The sequence below is a fragment of the Peromyscus eremicus genome, chromosome 6, assembly GCF_949786415.1.
Source record: "Peromyscus eremicus chromosome 6, PerEre_H2_v1, whole genome shotgun sequence".
NCBI classification, from domain to species: Eukaryota; Metazoa; Chordata; class Mammalia; order Rodentia; family Cricetidae; genus Peromyscus; species Peromyscus eremicus.
Genome location: NC_081421.1, coordinates 65,171,099 through 65,192,925, shown reverse-complemented (window position 1 = coordinate 65,192,925; position 21,827 = coordinate 65,171,099). Strand labels below are relative to the sequence as shown.

General features: G+C 45.1%; 1 protein-coding gene across 1 annotated transcript; it reads right to left on the bottom strand.

Moving 5' to 3' along the window:
- Nucleotides 1–7,504: 7,504 nt before the first annotated feature.
- On the bottom strand, nucleotides 7,505–18,727 carry LOC131912537 (peptidoglycan recognition protein 3). Its single transcript, XM_059264838.1, has 7 exons — nucleotides 18,679–18,727; nucleotides 16,106–16,307; nucleotides 13,928–14,046; nucleotides 12,880–13,032; nucleotides 11,448–11,646; nucleotides 8,731–8,849; nucleotides 7,505–8,054 (listed from the first exon to the last, which is right to left on the bottom strand). The coding sequence occupies exons 1-7, from the start codon at nucleotides 18,725–18,727 to the stop codon at nucleotides 7,876–7,878; spliced, it is 1,020 nt and encodes a 339-aa protein (XP_059120821.1). The 3' UTR covers nucleotides 7,505–7,875.
- Between the last annotated feature and the right edge of the window lie 3,100 nt (nucleotides 18,728–21,827).

The window sequence follows — 21,827 nt, the reverse complement described above, 5'->3', positions numbered from 1 at the left end:
GCACCAGAATGTTACACAGCAAAGAAAGACAGCTGTCATCAAGAGAGTTCAGGACCAGTTAAATGTGAGCAAGACAGAGGCAAAACCATAGACAGGGTGGAGACCAGGACCGTCGCTACTTATAAGAGGAGGTTAAACACGAGGTTTGGGAACAGAGATGACCTTCAGAGATAGCTACATGTAAGGTCAGGGACAGCAACAGTGACCCAGAGAAGGTAACTTGTCTAAAGGCTTCACCTCTCTGACTTCTACAGTCTCAGAACCCACTGCCCTGGTACCAGCACCACAGTGTGCTAATGGCAGGTTAGGGACCAGCAAGCTCCAGGATGCCGGCATTCCACCCACACCTGTAGCAACTGCCCTTCAGGTCTGCACCTACCTTGGTTCCATTGGTGCCACCTGGCCACAGTTTTCTCATCCAACAAGGGCAGGCAGTTACTTGCTGGCTCTTCCAAAGTCCTCCTTCTCCCTTTCCCTCCCACAACCCCTCACTGAGCCAGCTCAGCTCCCCAGCACTACTACCAGGAAGCCAGGTCAAGACTCCTGAACCCCAAAGCATCTCAGGCAGGGAAAAATACCTGTATCACGAATTCATTCCCTTCACAAATCTCTACTGTGTTTCCTAGAAAGCTTGGGGGCGGGGGTTTCTCATTTTTCTAAACTTCTAGTAAGGATGACAGATACAAAATTAAAAAAAAAAAAACACCTAATTAAAGATACAATTCTAGACAGTTCACTACTGAGAAGGAGCAAGCTACTAAATGAGCATATGAGGAAGGGTCTAGACATGGCATTTGTATTAAACACTGAAGGATAACTACAAGTCAGCCATGTGAATACATGAGAGTACAGGAGCATTGCAGACAGTGGAATCAGTATTGACAAGGACCTGATATCCACAGCCTATGAACGGGCCTCTAGCAAGAAGCACAACAGATCCCTTTCTTATCCTCCACCCCCTTCTAGGTGATTATTTCTCTAGGGAAGTCACTATTGTCCTCCTTAGTTTATCCAGCTTATAAATATGCAAACATTTTATCCCTAAACTCCTTTGTAATATTTTAAGTCCACTCTCTCTTTCCTTTAACTAGCAATCCAGAAGGTTTCATGATTTTCTAAATTTAACAAATCAAGAGGGTTAAAGAAAAACCTTGATCATTGCAACTAGAATCGTGTGTGTGTGTGTGTGTGTGTGTGTGTGTGCTCATGTGTGCTTACAGATGCCAGAGGTCGATGTCAAGTGTCTTCCTCAATTGTTATCCACTTTATTATTTGAAACATGGTCTCTCATTCAAGCTGGCACTCACAGATTGCCTGGGCTCGTTGGCCAGTGAGCTTAGGGACCTACCTGTCTTTATGCCCTAGCACTGGATTTATGGATGCCCTGTGATGATTGTTATGTGTGTGCTGGGGACCAGATTCAGATCCTCATGTTTGTACAATAGGTGAAGCTATCTCTTCAGACCCTACACCTAGAATCTAAACCAAAATTTTCGTGACTGTGAATGATATCGTAACTTGCATTTCCCAAATCACCAGAACTTTATGGATTGTGAACTAAATAGGAGTAGAGAACCATCCCTGGGCCAGCAGCCCACAATACCAGAAAAATACTTTGGGAATGTGAAATTCATCACACATTCAAAATATCTAAGAACAATGGGGCAGTGAGAGTGGAGTTAATCCAGTTCCAGGAGATCTAATACAATACCCTCTTCCAGCTTCCACTGACCTCAGGAATGAGCATCGTGCATGAACACGCAGGCAGGCAAAAGCACTCACAAGACTAAAGCAAATCATTTTTTAAAAGGACAGAATTAAGGGATATTCTTGCCTTGTAGCCAAAAATAAAAAACTAAAATTTTCACCATAATAAGAATACTGAAGATGACTGAAATTACTTTGGGTTCTCAGTAATGAAAGTGGACTACTAAACAGCAATGATCAGCAGTGTGTCTTTAACACACAGGGGCACATGTGCATGCACTTGGAATTTCCATCTAATTTCTCTCCATGCAGCAGTCATAAATTTATAAGGCTTGAAGACGGATAGTACTTGTTCGGTGCCTTTGTGAATAGCACAAGAAATAGAAGCTCACGAGGGGGCAGAGGTAGACGAATTAGGAGTTCAAGGCCATCTCTGGCTACACTGTGAGTTTGAAGCCAGCCTGGGATACACGAGGTGCCGTCAGGGATTATAGACAGCTGGAGGTCGATCTCTGCAAAACCTACACAAAATAATAACAAAGAAATAGATGCTGGGCCTCAGCTGAGTCTGTTTCTCGCCTATAAAGTGGAGACAGTATTACCCTCCTGTTCACAGAAGCATTCTCCTGTAGGTCAGATTGGGCGAGCTGCATCAAAGTGCCCTGGGTGGGTGGCCCAATACGCAAAGACGTTTGATGGGTGGATGATAATCTAAGCATAAAGAAGTGAGCAATGACAAAGAGAATGATAAAACCAAGATTCAAAGGGATTTCAACAGATTAGAATTATAGGGAAACTATTAACATGACTAAATCAAGACAAACCAGAGTCCTTCGGAGAGGCTGACAAACAGGACTGTGAAGGTGTGTTGGGGTGAGAGGCGGCTAACAGCAGCTGTGATGAAGTGGGCTGTGGTGGTGTGATATGGTGACCTGACAAGTGAAGCAGTCCTGAGCTGCATTGCAGAGAGGTTGAGGAAGAGGCAGAGGAGAAGGAGGAGGAGGAGGACATGAACCCCAAACTATACCAGTGACTAGGGTCTTGCATGTAACGTCAACTGAAGCATATTGTAGGTTCAAGGGAAATATTTGAAATATCCAGTTAACTCTGGCAGGGACCACCGGCATTTGTCATCAGCTATAAAGGCTTGGGAGCACCCAAAAGACAGCTGGTGTGACAAAGGAATAGTGACCCAGTTCAGCACTGGCATGTACTTGCTGTGTGACCTTAAGAAAGTAACTTGATGCCTCCAAACCTTTCCTATTTCCTCAAGTCTGATGGGAGACTGCTACTGCTCGGCAGTTAGGGATTAAGCAAAACCACACATGGCAGGCACGCTGCACAGGCATGCACACGGAGAGGACAAGCAAGGCCCTCAGTCACTCACCTGGGAATTCTTTTTTTGTGTGGATAGCACGGCTCACTTTGACCCTGGCTCAATTTCCCTCTCATCTCTTCATTGCATGCTAGGACCCTTCTTCACATCTGCCCAGAGGGGCTCAGCAAATACAGACCCAGAAAAAACGGCTGCAGTGTCACCTGCTCCAAGACAGACCAGGAGAGAGCATGGCAGCTCACATTCCCTAGATCTTCAGATGTAGCAGGTCTGAGGTGTTAGCTAAGGCCCTACTGTGTGCCAGATCAGGGAAACATACCCCAGCCCAGAGTTTATAATCTAGTGGGAAAGTCAAGTGACGGGGTTCAGGGAGGAAGGGGGAAGGGAGTTACAAACAAGGGGTCAACCAAGGGCAACACAAGTCGGTCCTAATTTGGGAGCCTTAAGACTTGGACTTCTAGAACTGAATGCAAGCAGAGTGTGGGGGTCAATAGGAAATTCCTCAGCTTTCCTCCAAAACAACTCTATCGCTTGGGTCCCAGGGTCCCCTAGTCTCCCTGAGAGGGGCCTCCAGCTCCTTGCCCAGGAGGAGACACTTCTTACTTCAGTCCACTGTGGAAAGACTTCAGAAGTTTATGCCACACCTCGCAGGAATTGCATTCCCTCCCACCACTCCGTTTCCAACATCAGCTGTAAGTCCCTGCCCTTTGCAGCCCTGCCTGGCAGAACCTGCTGGGCCAGAAACACACCTGGACCTGCTCTGCCTGCCTCTAAGCTCCTGAAAAGAATGTACAGCTTCCCCAGAACCACTGCACCCTGGGCTTCTGCCCTTCTCCTCCCATTCTCAGCATCTGTGGTAGCCTCGGGCCACAGCACAGGCGATTTTCAGGGGCAGAGTGGAGACGACCCCCAAGTATCTGTTGAGCTCAGGTTTGGTGCCACCACACGTGCCCGCCATCCTGTCCCCTGTCCATTCGAACGTATTCTAGAGAAAAGGCAAAGGCAGTGTCCAGATGGCCACACAGAGACAGAAAGTGAGAGGCCCCGAGAGGCAAAGGAAAAACAAGAAATGGATACAGGTGAAGGTGCGGAAGGGAGAAGAGCAAAGATAAAAGCAGTAGAAGGAACGACGCGGACGTGTAGACAGGACAGGCCAAGGGACAAAGAGGAAGAGCATGGAGATGTGAGGGGAGGCATAGGGGCGGGAAGGGGCATCACACGGGGTCGGCAGGGGCATCACACGGGGTCGGCAGGGGCATCACACGGGGCAGGCAGGGGCAACACACGGGGCAGGCAGGGGCATCACACCGGGCAGGAAGGGGCATCACACGGGGCAGGAAGGGGCATCACACGGGGCAGGCAGGGGCATCACACGGGGCAGGCAGGGGCATCACACGGGGCAGGCAGGGGCATCACACGGGGCAGGCAGGGGCATCACACGGGGCAGGAAGGGGCATCACACGGGACAGGAAGGGGCATCACACGGGGCAGGCAGGGGCAACAGGCCATGTGCTCTCCAGGGCTGAGGCCGCCACAGTGAGAGGGTCACATACTGCCCAGTGGGGGCACACATAGATCCAGGAGAATAATGACTCCCCAGATCTCACAATTGGTGAGGAAGCCACCACAAGGTGGGGACAATGAGTGACCTAGAATTAGGGAGTTAACTTGTAAGGAATCTGGCAAATCAGAGCCAGTGGGCTGGGTTGAGTCATAAAAAACGCAGGGATTTTCCACTCTGCAGCAAGTATCCAAGACGAGCTAAGTGGGAAGCCACAACCCTCCCCTGACAGCCCCACCCATCCTTCATTCCACAGACTCTTAGCTGGCACCAGTAATGTGCCTGGCCCTGGGTGGAACCCTGGAAATGTTACCACAAAAAGCAGGTACAGCTCCCAAGGAGGCCAGGATTGGGAGGGGGAAAGGAGGGGGGGGGGCAGGAGGAATAAGCCACCAAGAAACCTGTGAAAGTCTGTGGGCACCAGGAAGTGGGTATTCTGGAAAAGCTAACCTTCAAGGAATACCTTTAAAATCGAGAAGAATTGGAGGCATCAGGATGGGGCATGAGATTAGAGGCATGAAGATGGCAAACCGCAGAAGGGGTGGGAAAGGCTGTGGCGTTTTACTCAGGCCACAGTATGGTTTCCACCAGGGGATGATGGGAAGCATGCCCCACCCCAGACCCAGAGTGCCTTCCTTTCACTCACTGGACAAAGAGGAACAAGACTGCTTGGAGTCCAGTCTTATGTAAAATAGGGCATTTGCCCTTCACAGTGTTCACTTCACCGTCTTTCCTCTACTCCCTGCTTAAACTGTGGACAAGAAATCAATGAGCTCAGGAGCCGGGCCCACCCACAGAAGGCCAGCCGTCCTGAAGGACACATGGCTCTCCTGCACCATAGGCTCTCACAGGCCTGCCGGCCTGAGGGTGTATGTTGCTCCTCCTTGTGCACCACAAAACTTGAACTCAGCCTGCACAGAACTCCCCCATGTGGTTGAGATGGGTGCCTAGAAAAGCATATCCTTCCCTGCCAGAGTCAAACAGGATTAAGAACAGAGGCAGTCACACTACAGTGATGCCCGTGACTGTGCACCCCTGAGCTGAACGGTGACTGACCGCCAAGAGTGGGTTCTAAGATCCCTGCTCACATCCATTCCTCTAACCCTCATCTCGGTCATCCGAGGCCGCCGCCGCCGCCGCCGCTGGTATACTCTCTAAGTGACTGATGGGGAGCTAGGAAGAATTTCTCAATTAAAAGGGGGCAAGCTGCCTGCATTGGCTGCCTCAGAACTGACTTTGAAAAGGCCCTTGTCAGCTGAGTGCTCTGAGTTTAGTAGAAGCATATATTCAAAATCTGCAAAGCTCAGTAGTTTGGAGTAAGCAGTGATCCAGACCATGTGGGCCTCATGAGGAAGCCTCTGTGAGAGCTGACAGAGTATGGGGGGCCCTATAATTCCCCTCCAAAGCCCATGAGTCCTTTGGGCCTGAAAGTGGGGATTAAATTGAAGAGAAGGGGCCTCTACTTTGGAGGATAGAAAGAGAAGTCAATAAGTCAAAACTATGTCTTAGTCCATTTTGTGCTTCTTTAACAGAATACTCGAGACTGGGTAGTTTACAAAAAAAAAAAAAAACAAAGATTTATTTTGTATAGTCTGGACACGGTGAGGTCAGCATCTGGCCAAGGCCTTATTGTCACATCATGCCCTGGCAGAGTGGGAAAGCACAAGAGAATGGGGGGTGGGGCACACTCATTTTTATAACAAACTCACTTTTACAGTAACAACATTAATGCATTGATTCATTACCTCTAAAAAGGTCCAGCTCTCAACACTATTGCCTATCAGGGACTGGGTTTCTAATATGTGAATGCCAAGAGGTTCAATACAACTGTGACTGACAGGTAGATTTGGGTGAGGCTATTTCTTAGCATCTCATGACTACGCCTATGACTACTTCCTGTGTGGGAGGTATTGAATTCATCCTTGCTGAGAAGTCTGTCCCCAGCCTCCATCCACACAGAAGAGTCTGCACTGACTCTGACAGAAAGGCCTGCGAGGCTTGCGTTCTACCCCTGCTGTGTAAATCAGGAACGGCTGGTGTGTCCCTTTAAGCCTGAACCACTAGACAAATCATTCCTTCCTTCTCCCGATTACATGCCCAGGATGCCTTAGGAAAAAACGACAAATGGACAGAGTCAACCTAATGACATCTGAAGGTCTGTGAAAAGCAAAAAACAGAATAAATATGAGGTTGTAAAAAGGCTCACCATGTTGCAAAAGATGTGAAAACACTCTAAAAGCAAAAAACCAATCTGAGCACCAAAGGAGTTATTAGCAGATGGAGAAAATATGCTTAAGCATCATTTTCTTCATATCCAATAAAGCAAGACCCAGCTTGGGTACATCTTTTGAACAGCGGTGGGAGTGGGGGCTATCTCAGCTACAATGATGAAGGGCTCTTCCCTCTAGGAAGGAGGAGCGGGGTGCTACAGAATACAGAGGCTCTGGGCCCACTCTCCGCTCAGCAGGGCCCCGGCAGGCACAGGCAGACTACAGACACTGGACAGCACCTGTGAATGCAGCTCTGCTTGGCCGGTCTTCAGAGTGGTTTGTGGACAAGGCTCAGAAGACAGGAGACACAGAATCCATTACAGACAAGTCACCGCTGTCAGCTTGTGCCTCCTGGAGGGACCAGGGTAGACTGCTGGACCTGTCCAGCAGGGCTTCCCACAGAGCAACGATGAACAAAGTGGGCAGTTGTGAACGGGACTGGGATCAGCTCTTTCATCCAGTGTCTTTTTCAGCAAACATCTGTATCATGCAATGTGTCAGGCTTAGCTCAGGAGCTGACACAGGATATGTAGTAACAAAGAAATGTCACCTGCTGTCCTGGAAAATCTGATAACCCAGGAGAGAATAGACATGTCTGAAGGGAATCTCAGCCCTTAAATACGGGGAGTATTCAAATGTGTACAAGGAGGACTGGGGCTATGGATGAGCATTGGAGCTGCCAGACAGATCATGGGTGACTGCATTCAAGGCAAGAGACAGGTAACAAGGGAAAGAGAGCCTCATCTGGCTGAGCAGGTGAGTGCTCTTGGGAGAGGAAGGTAGAGAGAGGAAGTGGCACCCAGCCCCTGAGGATGGTAAGTGCACAGCTTGGGAGACACTGGAGAATGTCAATAAGAGAGGATGCTGTAACTACAACACAAGAAAAGGGAACTAGGTGAAGTAGTGAAGAGAGAGGGGCCAGAGGTGCTGAGCCGAGGTGGGAGGTAAGGACAGACACCCAGCAGGAGGAAGAGCATCGTCAGACGGGACTGGGGCCTCCCTCAGTGCTTGAAGTGAGGCCATGTCTTGATGATGTCATACAATGCCTGTCCAGGGGACAGGACATTGGACACATCACTGTGGCCCATTAGCAGGTAGTTGTGGGTCAGGTACCCCTTGGCCACGGCACACTGGATCAGGTCCTGAGCTGCTTCCAGAGCGGCTTTATTTGGAGGCTTTTCTGCAAAACATATTTACCCATAATCACTAAGATCTCAAAGCTGAAAACAAAATCTCAAAGTTGCTTGGCTATGGCAGACCCAGGCACCCAGATTCCAGTCTTCCCCATCTCCCACCCTAGCCTGTCCCACAATCACCATAGCCAACAACTAATTAGACACAAAGCAAAGGCAAAACTATTGTGTTTCTTAATTCCATCTGGCCAAAATTTCTTTAGAAAATTCAAAACTGCTCTGGAATAGGACACTTAGCATGGCACAATTTCTCAATATGTGCAGAACAGATACAGGATAATCACAAGATTATCCTCTGCTATGTCATCACAGGCAATGATGAATCCCAACATTATTGCCATGGTTACTAAGGAAGGACACACATTTCCCAAATGAGACGTAAAGGTACCAAAGTTTTCAAAAGACTTTTTTTTCTCCTTTGCTTGCCTTGGCTATGGACATAAAGTGAGATAGTTTTAGAAGGATGTTAGTGAATTGGAGGCAAATATTCTATTTGGGAGATGCTCCTAGTAGCAATAACTCTTTACTGAGAATTTTCTAGAATATTCTGTGGATGCTACCCTGTACTTCCAGTGTCGCAATGCTGTCTCCATCCGCCCAGTATTTCCAGAGTATCCACATGATGCTTTATCAGGCAGAATTCTCTGCCCAATTGTATCTTACCTACAAAGTTTCCCATGAAGGCAATTCCTAATGCAATGTCATTGTATCCATAGGTGTGAGAACCTTCGATATTCCAGCCAACTCCTTCATATACTCCACCATCTTGGCCCACTAGAAAGCTAGGATTGGGTAAAAGGAAATAAGAAAGTCTGAGGAGCACAATTTTCTCCAGTCATTCCTGTAATCATTAATCTGTTCTTTCATTTATCACATTTTGTCTAGATGTTCTGTATGTGTCAATGTGCAGAAATCAGAAGCAAAACCACGGCTATGTACTCTGCCTTCATCCCTAGCACTGAATCTGACTCAACCAAGATGACACTAGACCTCCTCGACACTGTGAGCAATGGGCATTCTGACCATTGAGCATTCTGGTCCCGAAGCTTTCTCCTTCCAGGCTTCCACAGCCAATGCCCTCCTTAGTCTCTCTCCTTTGCAGTTCTTCCTTGGGTCACTGCCATCTTACCTACCTTTCCTTAACCACTGTGTTTCTCAGAACCCTATGCTTCCTCCTTAGGACCCTGGTCTAGCTGTTCTCCCCTCCCACTGAATACATTCACCCAGATTAAACAGTTATCCCCTCCCACAGCTTTAACCATTATCTGTAAAAGCCAACATGTCAAAGAAACTACTTGCCTTTTGCATATTCTGCAGCCAGAAAATGAAGTGCCATCTTAAATCCCTCATTTCCCTCTCCCAGCCCCATTCAACCACTACCTGTGGCTCATCAATTATGTCTTTTACATAGCTTTTAAATTCTTCCACTACTCCTGTCCAACTGTCACTATACAGCTCCAACTTGGACTATTATAACAGCACCCTGACCAGAGTTTTGCCTCCCTCCAATCCACTCTTAAAATCATAGCCAGGAGGCTGGAGCAATGGCTTCACAGTTGAGAGTACTTGATGCTCTTGCATTGGACATAGGTTTGGTTCCCAGCACCCACATAGTGGCTCACAACCATCTGTAACTCCAGTTACAGGGGATCCAACACCCTTTTCTGACCTCTGCAGGAACCAGGTCTGCATGTGGTGCATGTACATCACATACATATTTGCAGACAAAACACTCACACACATAAATTTTTTTTTTTTTTTTTTTTTTTTTTTTTTTTTTTTTTTTTAGCCTTTAAAATGACATGGCTTGCCGGGCAGTGGTAGCGCATGCCTTTAATCCCAGCACTCGGGAGGCAGAGCCAGGTGGATCTCCGTGAGTTCGAGGCCAGCCTGGGCTACCAAGTGAGTTCCAGGAAAGGCACCAAAACTACACAGAGAAACCCTGTCTCAAAAAAAAAGATAAGAAAAGAAAAAATGGCATGGCTTTCCAAATAGTCTCCAGTTCCCCTTCACACAAAGTCAGTTTTCAGTTTTACTTACAAGATCTACAGTGTGGTCCGGCTCCTACAGCTCCCACCCACCCTTTTCTTGGAAATCCATTTTTAGGTTTGAGTGGAACATGTTTTGTTTCCTCAAAGACACATGCTCTGTTTATAGCCCAAGCTTTTGAATGTGCTGTTCTTCTTTAACCAGATCACTCACTCTTTGCCAACCAACCCCTACACCCTGTTCGTGTGCCAATAAGGACGGCTCTCACCTTTCATTTCTCCAAAGATTTCCAGGCTCATCTTACCTGTCTCCTGATCTTCTTCCAACACTGTACTTAACATTTTGCATTGCAATTATTTGTTTATTGTTTCTCTCAACTCCACAAGGGACAGGATCATATCAATCTTGCCTAGCCCTAGACAGAGTAGACACCCTATATACATGGGTTACAAAGCTAAAAGATGAGGCATGAGTGGGTGCCTTACCCAGTTACAGCCATATCAGTGTTGGCAACAGCACATCATGTACTGAGGTGGGCAGATTCCACTGTAGGTTTAAAAGTTGAGGAACAAGAATCAACTCATCTGGTGTTCGATAGTTTGTAATTTCCATGTTTGTAGTCAGTTCCCTATGATCTGCTGTGGCTATAGCAAGACTACAAAAGGTCCTGAAAAAATGAAGCAGGATCTCTCCTACATACAAAGGCTGCCCTTAACAAAGAGGTGGGGGGTGGGGGCAGACACAGCTAGAACACCAGCAGCACACTTCAGAAGCAAACCCGTCTGAGGCCAGTCACAAGATTCATTGTTTAAGTCCCTAATAAACAACCTAGGTCTATTGTAGTCTAACCCTAAGTCCAACCTATGGAAAGTACAAGGCATCTCCCAAATGTCTTCTGTATCTCAACAAATTAATATGTTTCTTTAATTTAATCCTGGTGTGAAAGGAACCAGAAGAGACTATTTGATCTTGATCCCTGTCTTCAAACAGAAAATGTTGTCTATGCCGTAAAGATGAGACAAATGAGCCCAGAGGGGTTAAAAGTCCTGTATGGTGAGTAGCAGAAAACCTGTAAGGTTCTAACATCAGAGAAAACAAGCTAGGACTGGCCAGGACCAATACCCCTTGTTGGTTAGAGCAGGGTACCTAAGAAGGCACACCTCTACTCTGCCCTTCCTTATTTTCTCACTGCCTCTTATGCAGTATTTTCAGTCTTTCTGATCTGGAAGAACTGGAGAGCATGCCTGAGAGTTTAGGTAGCCCAAACTGTAGCCTGAATGATACCCGGTCCAGAATCTCGGGAGAATAAAGCATGGCGCCTGCGTGAAACACCTGAGCTCCCCAGCTTTGCTTGCCATGGCTCTGAAGAGGAAGGACCATTTCCTACTTACTGATATGCAATGTCACAGAAATCTTGATTGTCTATGTGAAAAGACTGTGTGTCTCTGACACGAACCAAGCAGTCCACAGATTCATTGCAGCTTTTTCCAGCAGTGTGGATGATGATGACAAATTTGGCTGGGAGGTTCATTTGAGTGCAGTGTGTCTCTCTGGCTTCCCAAGCCGACCGTGGAGTGATACTGGGGCATGCTGCAGTAAGATGAGAAACCAAGGGGATGAGAATTTGCTTTGCACTTTCAGGAACCAATGTACAGCCCGAGAGGCCAGTTCACACCAGTCTCTCGCCGGTGTCCTGCATGGGAACTTGGCAGGAGTTTGGAAAGGCCAGGTGCCTGGCTGGAGCAGAAACATGGATTTTAATTATGTTAGAACCAATATGAAAGCAGAAAGAGACAGACTGGTCAGACAGAGGCGTGACTGTATTCTTCACTACGCGGGATACCTGCATGTTTATATGTGTGCCTATAAGGTGGATATGTGCAAATCGGCTCACTCTGTAATGCATCGAGTGGACGTGGAAATAATATGAAGTCTACAAAAAACTCACAATGTTAATGAGTTATCATTATTGAAGATACTACCAGCCAAAAAACAAGAAAATTTTTATTTAGAGATTTATAATTCCAAAACACAAATTTTAAAATATCACTGGATCAGAGAAAAAGGCTGTGTTAGCAGAGAGCTAAGCTACTGGAAGTGCTTATTAATTTCATTGGTTTTAATTTACTGACCATTCTTTCCAAACTAGCACATTATTTTCATTATTTGGTTTCATAGAAAAATCATTCTAATATCATCATCACCTGCAAATTCAAATTTTTCTAAGTACCATGGTCTGGAAAGGTGTGTGTGTGTGTGTGTGTGTGTGTGTGTGTGTGTGTGTGTGTGTGTGTTCCCACAATATGTAAACATATCTACTCCATTCCTCATCTTACTTTCCCCTCTCACTTCCGTACTCACTAACACACTTCATTAGTTTCTTGCTCACGTTCTTACTTTCCTCAATGAAACATGGGTTCCTTGATGGCGAGAGTTTTCTCTGATTTTTTTCACAGATGTATGATAACTCTGAAGACTTCATGTAGACTTAGTAAAAACATGAATACACATATATTTGTAGCAAGAATGAGTCTGTGACAATATCATTCTGGTGGGACGGAAAAGACAGGGGAAACATGTCTCCTTAACTTCTCTAATTAACAGGGATGTCATTCAGTAGTAGAGTACTTGTCTAGCATGTTCAAGCCCTCACTAAATCCTCAGTGATAAAAGAAATAGTAATAATAATTTTCCAGATTTCATAGTCATGGCACATGGGAGATGTTGTTGGTCCAAGAAAGCCTTGAGAGTCTAACAGGGAAACATTCCCAAATGTTGTCAGGGGGCAATGCAAAGATATGTGAGCTGGGTTGAGGGTCTTACCTTTCCTGGGCATCTCTGAATGTTGAGGAACCAAGCAGGTCTCTTCTCTTAAGAGAAGTGGCTGAATGTACCTAGGTGACAGGTACCCATCCTGGATGGCACGGGAGATCAGGTCCTTTGCAGCTGATAAAGCAGTGGGACTGGGGCTGCTGCCTTCATGAACGGAACATGAAATAAGAACTGTCAGTAAGGAACCTCAGCCTGGATAGCAGAAACAGGGAGGGCAAGGCACCACCTAACCCGAGTGACTGGTGGATGGGAAGAGAAAAGACAGTCAGAAAGCCTGAGAGTGATGAACTACTTGGTCAGAACTCTAAGCAACTACAATTAGGAACCTCCTCTAAGGGCCAAACTGAGACTATTTATTCTGCCTTTAAATAGAAGGTTAAAAATCAGATTAAAGATACATGGGGAGAGACTTGCTTGAGCAAGTCAGAAGTACCCTAACCTGTGTGAAAGGGTGACAGTATTCACTGAGTAACTGCCAGGATCAGGCATGCCTTTAACTCTTTTAAATCCATTAACCCATACAATTCTTGCAGAACTTCCCTATGACACATGCCATTAAGATCCCCAGCAAAGAACAGCATGTACTGGTGGATACCTCTTACTGACATATTATCCTTCAGCACCATCCCTGCTCTGCTCTGGTTGGGGGTAGAGGGTCAAAAACTACTTCTGTGATTTTCTTACTTTGCCTGCTGACCTCTTTTTTTGTCTCTATCAACAAAAGATACTGAAAGAAGAAATAATCCATGCTATCTGCCTCTGGCAATGAAAATATCAGTGGCAGATGAATTCAGATTCCATTGGCCATAACTGTGAACTCAATGTCCGAGGCAACTGCAGCAATATATAAACAAATATAGACCAGAAAAGAGGACAAACTGCATGTCATAGAGTGCAACAGCAGAAAGGATTTCTAGAAACAGTGATTATCAGAGATGTATGTACAAGGTAGGCTGAAAAGATATGAATGGAATGTGGAGACAAGAAAGAGAAAGAAGGGTGTAGGCCACCTTCTAAGTCTGGAGGGAGTCACCATTACCTATTTTACTGCCAAAGAAGGCAATGCTCAGAGAGACATTACTGTAGCCTTGAGCATGCAAGCCTTGGACATGCCAACCGACACCTTCATATACATTGCCATCATCCCCAACCAGGAAGCTGCCAAGCAAAAATAGATTTAGTGCTAAACCTCTGTATCAAGAAAATTCACTTTCCTAAAGTGGTCCTAGAGGCTCATTAAAAGGTGGAGTTTAAGTAACATAATAATGGAGAACAAAATGGACAATTTTAGAAATAGGAATATATTTCCATTTTGGTTTTGACATAGATTGCAGGTGTTTTCCAGACTCTCACCTAAAAAAAAAATACTCATTTTGTTCAAAGTGGAATTTGAATGTGTGACTCTCCAGGACCTGAAGATAAATTAGTTCCATCTTTTCAAGGGCCTGTTGGTTGATTCATTATGTTGTTGTTGTTGTTACTTGGGGGTGGGCAGGCATTGAAACATGATCTCCCCCTGTTACCCAGGCTAGCCTGGAACTTATGGCATAGCCTAAGGTGCCCTTGCGGTCACAGCAGTCCTCCTGCTTCAGCCTCCTAAGAGCTGCGTATACAGTCATGCACCACTACACCCAGGTCAGTCCACCGTGATTTGCAGGTTTGTTTTTAACTATAGGAGCAAGCACTTGAGCATTCTTTAAAACAATTAATTACAACTCAACCGTTTCTTTAAACCGACTCCTCACAGATTCCTGTAGGCTCTTAATCACAGAAATTTGTTTTGCTTCATTTTATTAAGTTTGTCTTTAAATCACATCTAAATTCTTTTATTCTACCCCTTCTTTTATTTCTGTCCATTCTGCTGTTCTGTACTTTTCAATCCATCTTGAAAATGGTGTTTCATAACTCTTGCTGTATTCAGCGGCTTACTAGACTGAATTGCAGAGCGAACATTTTTCAAGGTCAAGTAAAGCCCCTGCTCATCTGGGGGCTCTTTCACCTGACGCTGAGAATCAGATATCACCTGAAGCGTGCCCACCACTTCTCTGCTTTTTGGTGTCTCCAGCAGGTTCCTCTGTCACTTCTGCAGAGCCCTTGATTGGTTCAATGTCAACTCTCTCTATGGCTGCAGTAACCACACTATCAAAACCAGGTGTATGTTGTCACTGTAGAAACCTGATTTTTAGAGGCAGAGCAGTTGAAACCACTTAGAAACACCATGATTGAAGTAAGCAACACTTCAGCAACAATCATGGGGTGATGGCGGACAGGGACATGCAGATAAACTGTAGTTAACAGAGTCAACACAACTTCCACCGAGGGCTGACTAGAGGTTCTTGGTAACGTACAGATGCAGGGGGTACAGCAGGTCTCCAGCTGCTCTCACTTATTGAGGTTTAAAACTGAAAATATGTGAAATCACTGACTATCCTTTCCAAAATGGATTCTTGGCAAGTTATTTCTATTTGTCTTTTCAATCCCCCACCCCTGCTCTTTCTCTTCATATATTTGTGAGCTTTCTCACTCTTGAGGGTAATGAGAAAAACTTTGGGGTCTTCAATGGAACCCTCAAAGTAGATACTCACTGCATAATACAAGAATCTTTCATGCCTTACACTCATTTTAACATGGAATCTTCTCCCAACCAATCCCCATGTCCACTCATCACCTTGTGATACCCAATGGTCATTCAGGGTAGTAAATGAGAAAATACTTTATGAGTATGAGCCCTGACTGGGAAGGGAAGGGGAGTGGGCTGTATAAACACAAAGTCTCAACACAATTTTGAACCCATGCCCCTTGCTATGGGCCACTTTTCAAGAAATTCTTTGGTATCCATAGACTATGACATTATCATATAGGTAATAAAGACAGTAACCATTCTACTCCCCTACCGCTCCTAATTGGGTGATAGTAATGAAGGCCTTTGTGAGTTGCTATGCTGGGGGCTTCTGGGGGTGACTGCAGTTGTTTTGTAACCTTCTGTGTGTCCTTTTAGGATCTCCCAGTATAAAAGCACCCTCGAATACATGACTCTGGGTTGTTCCTCCTAATGACTTCTAGATTTTGTTTGAGTTCTTTTTTCTAACACTTTTCAATCAATCATAAATGCAACACAAATGGAGCCCAGAAAATGGGAAATGCAGAATAAGGAGAACAAGAATGTTGTGAGGAATAGTATTGAGTATGTGATTTGGAGACCTGACCAGCCTCTTACTTGAAGGCCACATCACACCAGCCTTTGTTGTAGACAGAATGGGACTGTAGGACCCGCACCATCTGGCTGCAGGTAGTCTGATCTTGGCACTCCATCCTGGTAAGCTGCTCTGTGATGAGGTAGGCCACAGGCAGGCTCAGTGGGACTCTGCAGGTGAGTGAACTCGATCCCCACTCCTGTCGGGAAACTATGGTAGGACTGCCTATAAGAGAGACCACAGATCAGCATGTAACAGACCATACCCAAGACACTAGCTCCCCCACTGTGGCATCTGGAAGCCTTGGAGGGAGCTTCATCACCCACAACTACCCATTCTCATCTCTATAGACCAATTTGGGCTCAGTACTCACCTGGATCTGTACTCAACCTTGTCAAGTTGCCTAGTTAGTAGAAGCAACTGCTGAAGCTGGGACCCTGTTTGTATCTTCAAGGATGGACACAGCAATAAGGGGTACAAGGACCCAGGAGTGAGCCAAGAGAACATAATCTTTATTAAATTCTGCCTCTGAGGACAGTCACAGTGATCCATATATTTCTGTCTCAAGAACTGGTATATACTTCATAAATCTATTAAGGTTTGCTCAAGATAATGACAACCATCTTAGTATGTGGCACTATGATGTTACCCATAGGTCTGTTGGTAGGTATGCAGGTGACCCAGGGAAAGCAACATGGCTCTGATTAGGGACCAGGAAAGGCTTCTGTGACCCTTAGGGTGAGAGTGGGGTGTTGAGTGAAGGTAAATATAATAAAAGCCTCACTAGGGTTGGGACCATGAAACCCACAGGAACCTCAGAGGTCAAGACGAGCCATCAGCCAGTGAGTATGACAAATACAGAGCAGAACCAGGCAACTGGCTGAGGGCTAATTCCAACTCACTGCCACACTTGGGCAAGTCACTTCCCCATCAGGCCTTAGTGTCCTCATGCACAATGTGAAAAGACCACTATGCTCTCTTTGTTCTGTGAGTTTCTCCAACACTAATTCCATGTAACCCAGTAACATATCTACCTAAGGGTAGAAGGCAGAGAGCTAGCTAAATTGTGTCATAAAACATGGAAATATGACCAGTATTTAAGAATTACCAAACTCAGGTCCATTTAATTCAAAAGAATTCACATATATTTACTCCATGTCTAATCACTTTATAAAATGATGAAACATATTTAGGTGTTGTAAAGGCAGACCTGCACCCACAAAATTGGTATTTATTTACAAATGTAAACTCTGAGCTGGGTTTAACTTGATGGCGATGAGGAGGAGGAGGATAATGATGATGATGATGATGATGATGATGATGATGATGGTGGTGGTGGTGGTGGTGGTTGGTGGTGAGACGGTGAGGGAGTTAGAGCTGTAAATTACCTCGAATTCATGATTTGAAGACTGTGCTGAACCTTTATAGTCAACTTGACTAGACTTAGAATCATTGAAGAGACAAGACTCTGTGTTGTGGAATATTACTTTAACTGGGCGAAGATGTGTTACATTTGTTTATGCTGAAGAACATTACTTTAATGGTGTAAAAGTGTGTTACATTTGTGTATGCTGCATTTGTTTAATGATGTAAGGATGTGTGTTTAATTATGTAAAAATGTGTTGTATTTGTTTCACCTTGCCTGCCTAAGACACCTGATTGGTCTAATAAAAAGCTGAATGGCCAATAACTAGGCAGGAGAAAGAATAGGCTGGGTTGGCAGGCAGAGAGTAAATAGGAGGCGAAATCTAGGCTTGGGATAAATAAGAGAAGGAGGAGGAGAGAGAGGGACACACCCAGGGCCAGAAACCAGGGAGCTGCTAGACAGACAGACACTGGAGGAAGCAGTGAAAGTAAGATATACAGAACAAAAGAAAAGTAAAAAGCCCTGAGTCAAAAGATAGTTAAAGAAAAATAGGTTAATTTAAGTTAAAAGAGATAGCCAGAAATGAGCCTAAGCTAGGCTGGGCATTCAAAATTAAAAAGTTTCCATGTCATGATTTGGGAGCTGGTTGGTGGCCCAAAAGAAAAAGCCTGGCACATCTCTATGCATGTCCTGAAGGGATTATCTAGATTAGGTTAGTTAAACTGGGAAGCTCTGCTCTTATTTTAAACAGCACATTCCATGAGCTAGGGTACCAGACTGAAGAAGAGGAAGCTGAACACCAGCATCCACTGCTCTCTGCATCACAGCTGTGGAAACAAGGTGACCAAAGGCCTTAAGCTCCTGCCACTGAATGTGTCTTCCAACCATTGTACACACACACACACACACACACACACACACACACACACAAATAAACCCTTTTCTCAAATATTTTGTCACAGAAAAGTAATCAATATAGTATCTAATTGAATCCTCAGTAACAACTCTAATTCATGAATGCGGTTAAGAGTCATATACTAACTTGTAGAGGATCACAAAAGCTGGCAGGACACTAATGGCAATCTGTCAATTCCAGGGCAGTGCCACAAGTGACAAAGCTACACATGCTCTCGTAAAGACAACACTGGGAGCATTTCTATCATTCCACACAAGAACAGTTGTGTGCCACTCAGCAAAGGCACTTCCGATAAGAAGAAAAAAAAAACTTACCATACACCAAGAGATCCAGAGCAGAGAAAATAAGAAGCCAGGGCAGCATCTTCAAATGGTCCCAGGATACCAACAAGGAGTCTTATATATCAGCAGCCCTGAAGGCCCTGGCCCTGCAGAACACTGCCAGTTAACATGACTGTGCTAACTGCTGGGCTCCCTTCTCTGTTTCCTTACTCTCTGTGTGCCTCCTGAGGGCTAGCACCTGGCTCAGCTCCTCAGGGTCACCTGCACACCTCAGTTGTTTCATAGATATAAAGAGACTAATGTCTGTATCTAGCAAGCCTCTCCACAGCCACTTTCTACAGCCCAGGAGACGCCTGTTCCTTGTAGTGGATGTGGTTAATTCTAAGCCTTCCACAGCAGACAAGTACAATTTCTAAAGTCCCTCAGTAGCAATAATAATGACCCTGTATAGATGATTTCATTTCTAGTGCTGCAATTTTATATTTGTCCTTTACAAAATTCCTGTAAGACAATTATCCTGAAGGCCAATTTTTTTTACAGAGAAGAATACTCAGTCTTGAACGACAAGTAGAGGCAGGTATGGGCTCCATCTGGAACCATTGGAGAATCAGAAGTATGGAAAGACATAGAGTTTAAGTTCCCTATTCTAAGATCTCAGAGGAATGAGTAGTCAATCTCTATTCTAATAGGAAGATAATAACCAACTGTTTCCACTCACTGATCACATTCTGTGATTCAAATACTGTTTAAGGACTCTTTAGACTCTTTGCTGAGCCTCACAGTGACCTATGAGAGCATATGTCCAAGAACTTAAGTCACATCTCCAAAATTCCCAAGTGAGTAGGGACAGAGGCTACCCCTCCCAGCCAGACCTGTCAGCTTCCAGGGCCTCTACTAGTAACCCCAATTCTGCCTTTGTTTCTGTTGGTGGAGATTCTCAGCATGGGACTAAGGGATAAAGTGCAGGATTACTTCGGTGTTCCCCAGATCCAAGAATCATGTTTGCCTTTGTAGGCAGAAATGAACTTCTTACTCATGCTCAGTGGGAAATGTCCACTGCCTATGTTGCCAACCAAGTCATCAACTTTCCCCAGTTGAGAAACAATGCAGGAGATGTTGAGGTAAGATGTCATAGACATCACCCTGCACTGTTTTGACACTACAATTGATATCTACAGAAAGAAGTGTTTAACATTACAGCTCAAGAATTGAGCATATGAAGGATTTCAGAGCAACACAAAAATCATTAAATAACACACAAGATCCCATTAATTCAGAAAACTTTCCTCCAGCCACTCTCCCTAAATGAGCTCATCACAACGGGGAAGGCACTTCATAAATACGTGAGAGAAATCCAATGTCTTCATTAGCCAAATAAGAGGCAAGAACCAACTTGCCCATGACAGAACCATGCCATCTGGCCTCCCAGAAAAGGACCTGCCTCCTGAAAATTGCTAGAAAACATTGTCAGTCCTGGCCAACAGAAAGTTTGGATCTTAGTCATGTAACTTGTAACTTTTCTGCTTTCCTAACCATGAGTATTAATGTCATGAACCGTACCTCAACCTTGTTGGACCATACACCTGAACTCTTAAGGATGACAACAGGCCTGGTCTTGAAGATCACTGAACTGATGGCCTCTCCCGACTCCCTGACTGGCTCACATTGCTATGCTTCCTCTATACATAAAAGAAACAGTAGGCAAAGTTTCAAGGCTTGAGAGACCATGAAGAAATGATGTAGAGGTAAATCCAAAACCAACTGCCTATGCAAGAAGATAATAGATTGCTAGTACATGATTCATCTGGAAAAACAGAGACAGCTTTCCTGTGTGGAGGACAGCTTGAACAGGAGAGATAAGAGTTTCCTTCACCATGTTTAGATGTCCACTGATGGAGTAGAGCCTCTTAAGAAAAAAAGGGCATCTGAAGAACACTCACATTCAGAAATACCTGACCTCCTGCTGTCCCAGCCCAACAAGGCAGAGTGCAGTCTCGCCTTATTGGCTGCTGGTTTCCTTCTTTAGCCTCCAGTCCTTGCCCCTTCTCCAGCAGGTGTCTTCTCCTCCAGCCTTTGCTTTCTGTAGCTCCAGAAAAGCACTCTCTCCTTGGGAATACAGCACTCAGGCTCTGTCTTCCAAAGAAAAGCTGACAGTGAGAAGTCCCCCTAGCAAAAGATAAACAGAGGTCTGAGGCTCATTGCTGCCTAGGTGCACTGAGAGGAAATCAAATGAAATAAGGCTGGCACTGACAGCGCATGGGGAAAACCCCATGAATAAACTCAGGTTCCTCCTCCCTGGGCAAGACCTGGATTGCCACATCCTTTAGAGTGACTTCCTAAAAGCACCCCTCAATGAGCCCTGCCAACCAGCCAACCAGGGCCTACCACACACTGGGGAAATGAGGTTTCAAAGACCATTGATTGCTATCTAGACAGAGAATGGTTCTCAGTGACATCTTCTAGATGTACAGATGGAAAGAGACAGGTTCACTTACCGTCCTGGGACAAGGATTTAGGATCTGGTCCCAATTTGATTGTTTGCATGTTCTGTTTTTGCTTTGCCTTCTTTTATGCTTAAATGGCTCCTCTCCTATGACCACAGCATAGCACCACAAACACATCAAGACAGTTGCTTCAATTTATGCACCAGCAGAGATAACCCTTTAACAAAAAAAGAAAAGAAAAGAAAAGGAAAAAAAAGGCCCTTTTAAAAGAAGCCCTCCCTTTGGGTGGCCTGAATTTATAAACCTTATGTTGGAAGACAATAGTTCTCCTCAATTTTGGATCTGATTAGGAGAGTTCATCCACTAAAAGGAAACATATACCCTTCAACCTTGTAACTACACCATTTATTAAGAACTGTATCGATCTGCAAAGCGTTTCCACAAGCATCACTGGGTGTCATTAGGGTATACTGTTACCTGTAGCATAACGGCTCTGAGTTCTACCCGCATAAGGGGAACCTAGAATAATTATGTTCACTTCTGGTCACATTTAAGGAACCCAAAATCTAAAGAAAGCTTGCCATGACTTAATATTCGAAAGATCTGAGTCAGATACGCAAAGGTGAAAGTCTCATCACGGCGCTGACCTCACCAGATGCACGATGTTAGACACTCCCATTTACTTCTCTGGGCCTGTTTCCTCAGCTGCCAGGTGGGAATGACAATGTTTACACAATT

Bases quoted from the DNA above. Each gene is read 5' to 3' on its own strand.
- LOC131912537 (XM_059264838.1), bottom strand. From the start codon at position 18,727: ATGCTGCCCTGGCTTCTTATTTTCTCTGCTCTGGATCTCTTGGTGTAT. The intron at 13,033-13,927 runs GTAATGGTGACT...CCGTTCATGAAG, and splicing joins CTTCTTTGGCAGTAAAATAG to GCAGCAGCCCCAGTCCCACT. The intron at 8,850-11,447 runs GTAAGTAGGAAA...ACCCAATCCTAG, and splicing joins TTCTGTGACATTGCATATCA to CTTTCTAGTGGGCCAAGATG.